The 8,924-nt window shown below is 58.3% G+C and overlaps 1 protein-coding gene across 3 annotated transcripts in view; it reads right to left on the bottom strand.

The window, feature by feature from the left end:
* Positions 1 to 1,759: 1,759 nt before the first annotated feature.
* The window catches only part of RUNX3 (RUNX family transcription factor 3), a 65,521-nt gene continuing 58,356 nt past the window's right edge, over positions 1,760 to 8,924 (bottom strand). For all 3 annotated transcript variants that reach the window (XM_033227767.1, XM_033227769.1, XM_033227766.1), the window contains 2 exons: positions 3,770 to 4,993; positions 1,760 to 3,640 (listed from right to left, as the gene is read on the bottom strand). In XM_033227767.1, the coding sequence (XP_033083658.1) occupies positions 4,449 to 4,993 (545 nt within the window). In that variant the 3' untranslated portion in view covers positions 1,760 to 3,640; positions 3,770 to 4,448. The remainder of the gene's footprint in view (positions 3,641 to 3,769; positions 4,994 to 8,924) is intronic.

Genomic DNA, 8,924 nt, shown 5'->3' with positions numbered 1-8,924 from the left:
CTCCTAGGGCCTCCAAAGCGGAATTCTGGAGTCCAGGGGCTCTCAGACTGTGGAACCAAATGGCTTCCTCAGCCTGGACTGGCTGCTGCATGACCTAAGCTCCTGCTGGTGGCTCACGGGACACGTGGGACTGGGCCCAGGGTCCAGGAGGCCAGGGTTGTAGGATTATGAAAGTCAACCCTTCCTTCAAGCCAGGTACACCCCTGTCCCAAAGCAAATGATCATGGGGCGTGGGATCCTACTCCACACCTGGCATACAGCTGGTGCTCATTTAGCGTATGGCCAAAAAGGGAGACTCAGAGAGGGACAGGCACCTCCCACCGCCACGCAGCTCAGGAAGAGAAAACCTTCCCCACATCAAGACCTTTTGCAGGCCCTTCGGGAATGCGTCACCTGAGGTTGGGAAGTTCTTCTTAATACCTAACCTCAATTCTTGCTGTAGCCGAGGCAGCCTCTCCTCACCCCTGTCCAAAAGGGATGATGGCCACTGTCCACGCCTGCTGCCCAGCGATGCCGCCCCCTGCCGCCATCTGCAGGCCGCTGTGGCTACTGCAGTGCTTCCTCCCACAGCCCTTGGGACCTCAGGCAGGCCTGAGACTTCTCTGGACCTTGAGTTTCCCCTTGGCAAGCTGGGTGTGCTGGTTCGTGCCTGCTAGGGTGCAGGTGATGGAGATTTGAGTCAGGGACTCTGGAGGTCACAGCTCCTCTCCCATCTGCTGTGGCACCAAAGTGTGCCCGGTGAGGGATGGCTACCATCCCCTACAAAGTGACCCCAAATAAACATAAATAGAAACGGTCTTGGCCGTGTAGATGCCGTTTCAGGACCAACCCTGGCAGCGGCTGCCCAGAGCAGACCCACAGAGAAGTTCTACAGCTACTGCCGAGGTCCTGTCCAGAGATGGACCTGCTGTCTCTTGGGTAAAAGAGGATGCTGGACTAGGGAAATGGAAGCTTCTTGCTGGGTGTTGAGTTTCAAGCAGACCAACCAAACTGAACAGCGCAAAGATTTGGGAGTGATTTTTGAAGTCAGTGGGCATCACTCAAAAATAAGGTCTGTTTCATGAACATTTCGCTTCACAAATCCCAACCGGCCACGCTCTGGGCTCTGTGCTGGTACAAATCTCAAGTGGACCAGGCCTCCTTGCTGGCAAGGTGGGAGGCGGACTGTCAAGTCAGGCCACCACACCATCACACCCACGCTACCATTGTTGGGCTGTGGTCCCAGTTCAGCCATGGACCACCCCAGGGAGACATAGACCCTGATGACACTCCCTCTTTGCACCTCAGTTGTCTCATCTGCAAAATGGGGGCACTAAAATGGCTGCTTGCTCCCAATCCCCACTGTTGCTAGCTTGCCACAGATCTTGAAACACGAGCCTCAGTAGGGGGCTCTCACCAAGGCAGCTGGACTCTCCCTCTGCCTCTGCCCCCTCCCCAAATCTGAATCTGGGGAATAGGCACGAATTCCTCCCAACATGGCTGGGAAGAGAATCACAACCCGCTCATGATTGGTGGCACTTGGAAGACCTATTTGATGCTCTCCTGGGGTTCCAGTCATACAGGAGCAGGCCTCACCGGCTGTCCTGCAGCCAGGGTGGTCTCTGTGGCCATTCTTGAAGAAGCTGGAAGCAAGGAGATGAAGGCGCTGCGTGTCTCTGTCCCTGTTCTTCCTGGGCGATAGCAGGAGGTCTCTATCCTCTCCCCGGCCCCACCCTACCTCCATGCATAGCCCTAGAAGCCTGGCACTGGACTCCTTGCACACATCTCAGAGTTATATTATTGTAACAAATCAGTCAAAATTCCATTTTACAGTTAAATAGTACAGAAGACAGTTTACTGTACAAGCAAGTTGTGCATTAAAAACAAACACCAAGCAAATGATAGTGCAAAGCAGTTTCCACCCTGCTCCATCCTCTCGCCAGCTCTGGGATGGTTTTACATCGGATATGAGTGCAGCAGGTGTCATACCTCAGCATGACAATGTGTCACAAAAGATTGGTACTCACTACTGACAGACTCACAGTAACACTGTATTAAAACATCTTCCTTTCCTCCTGCTTCCTATATCAGTGTGTTTGCCTAGTACAACTTTAAAGCAGCCTTGTAAATAAGGACCTACTTTTACCAGCCCAGGCTGTCTGTACCCACTTTGGGCCTTATAGACTCAGTACGGCTGCCATCACTTTTTGTCAGGGGATGTGGGATGGGGTAGGAAGAGCAATTTATTTCCTATCCCTGCCTCTCCAAGGCTTGGGGATCAGGAAGGGGTAGTAATCTGGGATGAGACTACAAAAGTGCTGGGCACTGGGAACCCAAAGGTGCCTCCCACGATGACCTGGGACCAACTACAACCAGAGAATAGGAGGGAAGAAACTACAAGGACAATGGATTCATCGCTGCTTCCTGAGAAGGTATGGAGAGGCCCCTTGGGTGCAGGGAGTCAGCAGCTATATTGAAGAGATGGAGACTGTTTTTCCAGTGAGGACAGGCCAAGAGGAAACCGCAGCAGGAGGGAATGGAATAGGATCACCAGAAGGACTGCCTAACCTGTCGGTGTCTCTGGTGTATGGTTCTGGTTGTTGTGACAAGTTGGGTGGGGACAGTGCTCTCACAGAGACAACCCCTGAACAGCATTCTGCGGGGCAGATTTCTGCATCCACAGAGGCCGAGGCAGAAAGTTAAAATACCACATGCTGCTAGTCTTTGAGCTCCCTTACACCTTTTCTAAACCTTTCTAGGGCCAGAGAACTCTGATGTGAGAATCCACGTGGCCTGGCCCTTGGGCAAGCGCCCACTTTCCCGTTTTGCAAAATTCAGGGGCAAGACTTCACCTCGGAACGCAGTGCAGCTGAGCTGTGGCTGGAGAGCCCTTTATGGTGCTTCTGTTCTGCCACGCACAGCCAGTGCTCCCCACCTCTCACATCCTGCCCACCCCCGCGCAGCCTCCCGGACAGATGTCCTAGAGCCACAGGGGAGAGAGCCCAGCGTCTCATCAGCATGTCCGTCGTCCTCCCAGGGGTGCCTGTGGTGCAGGCTGGTGGGATGCTGCCTGGTGGGGAGTGTAGCCCCTTGAGAAAGTAGTGAGACCCTAATAACCCCACACCCTCAGGAGGCAGCTGGGGTTCCGCGGGGGGCGGAGAGGGGGCAAGGGTGTTGCTCATAATCATGGAGCTATACCTGTAAGAGACCTTGTGTTTGAAAATGTTAGATTAAGCTTCTTTTTCTAAAATCAGTTTTAAAAACTGTTTTTTTGCTCAGGACTGTTTGCTTTCAGAGCACAAAACAGGTTAAAGACAGACAGGTGTGTGTCAGGAGGTGCAAGATTTGGCTGGATCCTCCCAGGAGGCTTGGGGGATGAGGCGCAGCTTGGCTGGACCTAGGTGGGACAGGGACATTGATGTCTGACCCAAAGTGACCCCTCACCTCAATGCCTTCTGCTAGGACCTATCTGGCCTCCCTGTTTTCTCCACAAATGGAGATTATGAGACCACCTAGGGGAAAGGGGACCTCCTACCCACCCAGCCCCGGCAAGAGAACAAAGGGTGGATGCATTGGGCTGGTAAAGTGCATGGAGGAGTCGGTCTGTAGGTGCTTTCCTGGGTTTAGGGACCTGATGCCATAGACTCATGTTCTCTGGGGCCTGGGAGCCATGCGGCTGGGGAAAGCCAACAGTTAGGAATGGAGGGGAAGCTGGGCTGGAGGGCCTGGGAGCCATGCGGCTGCGGGAAAGCCAACAGTTAGGAATGGAGGGGAAGCTGGGCTGGAGGGCCTGGGAGCCATGCGGCTGCGGGAAAGCCAACAGTTAGGAATGGAGGGGAAGCTGGGCTGGAGGGACTGGCTTGGATGTGTTCTCAAACCATCTCTGCCAGCAGCGTGCTGGGTCCTGCCCCGTCTGTACAACGAGGGGAACCCCGCTCAAGGGCAGCGGGGGCAGGGGACACTTTCCAGTTCTGACTCAAATCTGTGTAAATGCAGAGAGGGCTGGACCCAGGGGGTGCAGGGGCTCCGACGAAGGTGCAGGGGTGGGGAGGTTTCCCAGGGCCTGAGGCTTATCCTGTGGGCCAATGCTGCCTCTCTCTGGAAGAGATGGCTTCTGTCCCAGGAGACACGGGCCCCATGCAGCACTGGGCATAGCTGGAGACAGTGAGGTCCTTCTGGGGAGGTGGCAGGAGGCTGATTCCCCACAGAAGTGTGGGATGAGACAGCCAGGATCTGGGCGAGGTGGTGTCCTGGGCGGGGGTGGGGGTGGTTCCTTACACCTCTGTGCACGGATGTGGCTAGACAGATGTAGCCAGAGCCACCCACCAGCTGGGACCACCCTGGGACCGAGACCACCCTGGAGCGCAGGTCCCATTCCTGCCCAGAGCCTCGGAGCCGGAGCCGGCCCATCACTGATCTTGAAGGTTGTGAGGGTCCCCGCCTCCAGCGGGAGGAGTCCACCGGGGAGGTCAGTAGGGCCGCCACACGGCCTCATCCATGCGGCCCGGCGTGCTCAGGGCCGTGGGTGAGTTGCTGTGGCTGCCGTCGGCCTCCACGCCATCACTCTGGCCGCCCAGGCTGGGGTTCATGAGGTTGCCGGCGGCGACAGAGGCAGCGCTGCTGGTGCAAGAGGCCAGCATGCGGGTGGGTGAGCGTTCGCCCCCACTGCTGCTGCCGGCCACCATGGAGAACTGATAGGAGCCAGAGGACGTCCCGTAGTAGAGGTGGTAGGGAGACGGGTTGGCCTGGAAGGGCCCGCTCTGGTTCTGCGGGGCCCCCGGGTAGGGTGGTGGGAGGTAGGTATGGTGGAAGCGGCTGGTGGCTGGCATGCCCGCCACGCTGAGGCTGCTGATGCTCGTGCCCGAGGGCGTGGCGCTGTAGGGGAAGGCAGCTGACATGGCCCCGGGGTAATGCATCCTGGGGTCTGGGAAGCGGCTCTCCGTGAGGGCTGGCAGCGCCGGGAAGGAGCGGTCAAACTGGCGGGGATCAGAGAATGGGTTCAGTTCCGAGGTGCCTGGAGGACAGCAAGGAAGAGGTCAGTTGCAGCTCAAGACAACCCCGGGAGTCCTTCCTGAAGAATGCCCTTGGGCTCTGGTTCCCAAGGCCCATCTGGGGGACCCCTAGTTCTAGACCTGACTCTCCTCTTCCTGCCCTAGGCTGCCCAGGGACTCCCTTGCCAGGACTCCGAACACAGACCTGCTGGGGAGCTGGTGGAAGCGTGCCCTGAGCCAAGAGGGGCCATAGGAGCACCCCCACCAGCAGCAGCAGCAGAAGAGAGGTGGGGTCTTTTCTTCTCTTTAAATCCTCCTGTCCAGCCTCGCAGAGGACAGGCCTAGGACGAGGCGGCGGGGCTGAGGGCAGGGTCGGCTCAGGCCTCCCAGCAGCCCTGCCCAGGCAAGTTCCTTGCCCCACCGGCCCGTGTTAATAGCTGGCAAGGCCGTGGATGTGTAAAGGGCTCCGATGACCGTGTGAGACTGGGAGTTGGAACCCGCTTTTGAAGACAAGCAAATGAGGCAGAGAGAGAGCAAGACTGAGTCTCTGTGGCATAGAAAGGACTGGTTCTCATCACAAGGCCTCTGCTGGGGACACTCATGCTTCTCCTGCCCAGGTGCAGCACACAGAGGTTCTATGCGCTCACACCTGGGTTGTGGGCACTAAGGTCATAGCAGCTCTGGCCTCCACCTCACCCTGGGCCTGTGTCTCTGGAGCTGACTCGTGGCCACACAGTGACTGGACGCCACCCTCACCTGCCTCGGCAGCAAAGTGAGACAGCAGTCAGACAAACTTGGGGACCCAGACCCCGACCTGGTCACAGTGTCCAGCCCAGACCCTGCCCCTGCTCCCCCAGGAATGTGGCTTCTCAATGGGCTCCAAGGCAAGGGTGTTCCATCCTCTGTCCCCCACTTTTGTCATCACAGACCCCCAAGACCTCAGCATTCAAAAGGGCTCGGGGATTGAGTCTAACACCCTTGGTGGGAAAACTGAGGCCCAGACAGAGTGAGGCACTTGCCTAAGGGTCACACAGCACATGGACCTGGCACACAATCCTAGGGTCTCTGGTCCTGATTCCCAGCACATGCATGAGTGGGAGCTGTCCGTCTTTGAGGCAGCACAGGATCAAGGCTTACTGTGTGGCTTCTGGAGCCGGACCGTTATCCTGGTTTGGACACTTACTAGCTTTGTGTCCTTGGGCAAGTCACTTAACCTCTCTGTGCATCAGTTACCCCATATAAAACACGAGACGATAACAGTTCATTGGGATTCAGTTAATACACATCAAGTACTTAGAATGGCACTAGGCACAGAGTAGTGGTCCATGAGGCTTTGCAAGGCCTCTGTGGCTGCGGTGCTTCTTACGCTGGGCACCCAGGAGAACTGGTTTATTCAGGGCCCTGCCAAGTTAAGCCCCTGGTGTGGGGCCTCCCTTGTACTCTGGCAGCGGGGGGAGGGGGATGAGCCCCTAGCAGTGGTCCAGAAGTGCAGTCTGTCCAGCCAGCAACCCCTCTGTGTCACCCACCAGAGGATAAGGGCCGGTGCTAGCCGGGGTGGGCTCTGCCTGCCATGCCGAGGCTTGGCTGAGGACGGAGAGTTATAAGCCTGAGGTGCTGTGTGACTTAGGCTGGGACTTGGAACTTCTCGGGGCTTTGGGGTTTTCCCAAGTCAGCTGGCGTTATGTTTCCCTCAGCAGCGGACTCCGGCCCTGGGCGTGGATCGGAACGGAGCGAGGCTCCTGGCTTAAGGTAAGAAGATGTGGGGACAGCAGTCTGGGTGGCGGGGGCCCTCTGGGATATCTGGGATGCTCCCTAGTAGGTCCCTGCCCCTTGAGGCCGAGAGCTTCCAAGGCGCCTGGCTGCCAGTTTTCACCTGGGGAGCCTCTCGGTGGGAGAGGTCCCGTTGCAGGTGCCGGGCATATCAGCACAGCTGAGACGGGCGGGGTGGAAGTGGGTGCTGGCCGCCTGATGGGAACCCCATTCTCAAGATGAAGGAAACAAACGGAGACCCCAAGATGCAACAGCAGGACTGTGCCCCTCAGAGCTCATGCGGGCTGCAGGGCGCTGGGCTGGGCCTCCCTGGACCCGCCACCGTCCCCTCCAGCCTCTTTCCTCAGGGGCACCACTCCTCCTGCGGGGTGGTGGGGGAAGTACCTGCCCTCAGCACTCCCTCAGAAACCCCCAGCAGCTTCCTCGGAGCTCCTGTACCCCCACCCCGCAGCCTTGCAGCCCCAGGAAACCCGAGCTGCCCGGGGCACTGTCGAGCGGCCAATCCCAACAGTGGAAGGAAATGTTTATTTTCTTCTCCAGATTGCCCCGGCTGCTGCGTGGTGGCTGAATGAGCCCTTTCAGCTGTGAGAAGCCCCCATTGTGGGCGGCTGTGGCTGGGGGCTGGGGCTGGGGTATGGGAGGGGCCGGGGTCTCTGCACTGCTTGCCAGTGACCAAGGTTGGGGGGTCAGAGGCACCGAGGGAAGTGATGGTGGGGTGTCCCGAGGGGGATCCCCAGGAGGGAGTCTGAGGGCAGAGGAGGGGGGTCTGTGAGAGTCTTCCTAAGCCTGGGTCTGCCAGCAACCCCTCTTTGTTAGGGACCTCCTTCTCCCCACTTCACAGATGAGAAAACTGAGGCTGAGTTTAAGTGACTTATCTGAGATCACACAGCCAATGCCTGGCAGAATCTGAATTCCTAGCCTGGTCCAGCTGACTGCAGAGTTCATGCTCCTGCCTGTCCTAGTCATCCAAGGCCCTTTCTCTCACCCAAAGGGGATAGGCCTGAGGATGGAAAGGTCTGGCTGCCTGTGGCCCAGTGCTGTGGGGGCCTAGCAAGGGACTGGGCCAGGCCTCAGGAAGAAGCCGGCAGAGAAGCAGAAGTCAGCCACTGCCCCACACAGGCTGGGGCTCCTTTCCTCCCATCCCAGGGTGGAAGCAGCAGCTGTGCCTGCTGTGGGGCCAGGCACTGATTCCCAAGCTGTGCCCACCCAGCGGTGGATGGGCAGATGTGGGCTCTCCTTCCATGGGGGCTGGTGGACAGGAAGCCACTGTTCACCCCAACTCCTGGATTCTGGCTCCCCTGCTGGGCCCTGATCCCCTGGTCTGGCTCTGTCCATGGCAGGGAAAGGCTGGCTCTCAGGCTACCGCACCTCGACAGATGCTGGCCTGTGGGCAGCAGGAGCAGGGGCAGCTACGGGGCAGGGGTGGGCGTGAGCACAGCGTGCAGGGCTCCTTCCGCTGCCTCTTGAGAACAGACCTCCAACTCATGGGCTCAAGAGCTGAGAGTCTCAAATGCACTAGTTCCTGGGCTCAGAGAGGCTGGGCCTGGGGCTTCTGCCGACCTTGGTGTCTCAGCCAGACCAAGGCTGGAAGTCCTGAGCCCAGGCCAGAAGGGGAGGGGTCCTCTCTTCACACTGAGGGCCTGCATCAAGCCCCTGGCTGCTGCACTATGCCTGGAAGCCTATCAGTAGAGGGACCCAGTGGCACTGGAGAAGGGGGTGGGGCAGGCAGACCGGCTGGCAGCCCTTTTCCAGGCCCCCTTGTCTGTCCCCTCAGAGGTACAGAAAGTTCTTGGGAACAGGTACTGTGGAGACTCTGGACCTGGCCACAGATGGGCTGTGTGACCCGAGGGTGGCTCTGAACCTCTTAGGCTTCTCCATTCATTCATGTGCCACGGGGTTCTAACCAGGCCCGGGGCAAGTGAGAAAGAATGGGCACAGCCAGTGATGGCAGCCAGCCGCCCGCCTCTGTCCACCAGGCCACCAAGCACCCTTGGCACCCCACCTAGCCTGAGGGCCAGTTGTGCACGTAGCCTCCCGTGTCCCCAGCTCACTGACTGAGAGAACAGAGGAGAGATGCAGCCAGCAGCCGTTTAATGAGTGCCTACTATATGTGCCAGGCACCTCGATAACTCCAGAAGACCTGCCTGAGGAGTGGCTGCAACTGTGCTTGCTGTATCCGTCTAG

The sequence above is a fragment of the Trachypithecus francoisi genome, unplaced genomic scaffold (genome assembly GCF_009764315.1).
Source record: "Trachypithecus francoisi isolate TF-2019V2 unplaced genomic scaffold, Tfra_2.0 Lachesis_group12, whole genome shotgun sequence".
Lineage (NCBI taxonomy): Eukaryota > Metazoa > Chordata > Mammalia > Primates > Cercopithecidae > Trachypithecus > Trachypithecus francoisi.
This window is presented reverse-complemented; position numbering and strand designations above follow the sequence as displayed.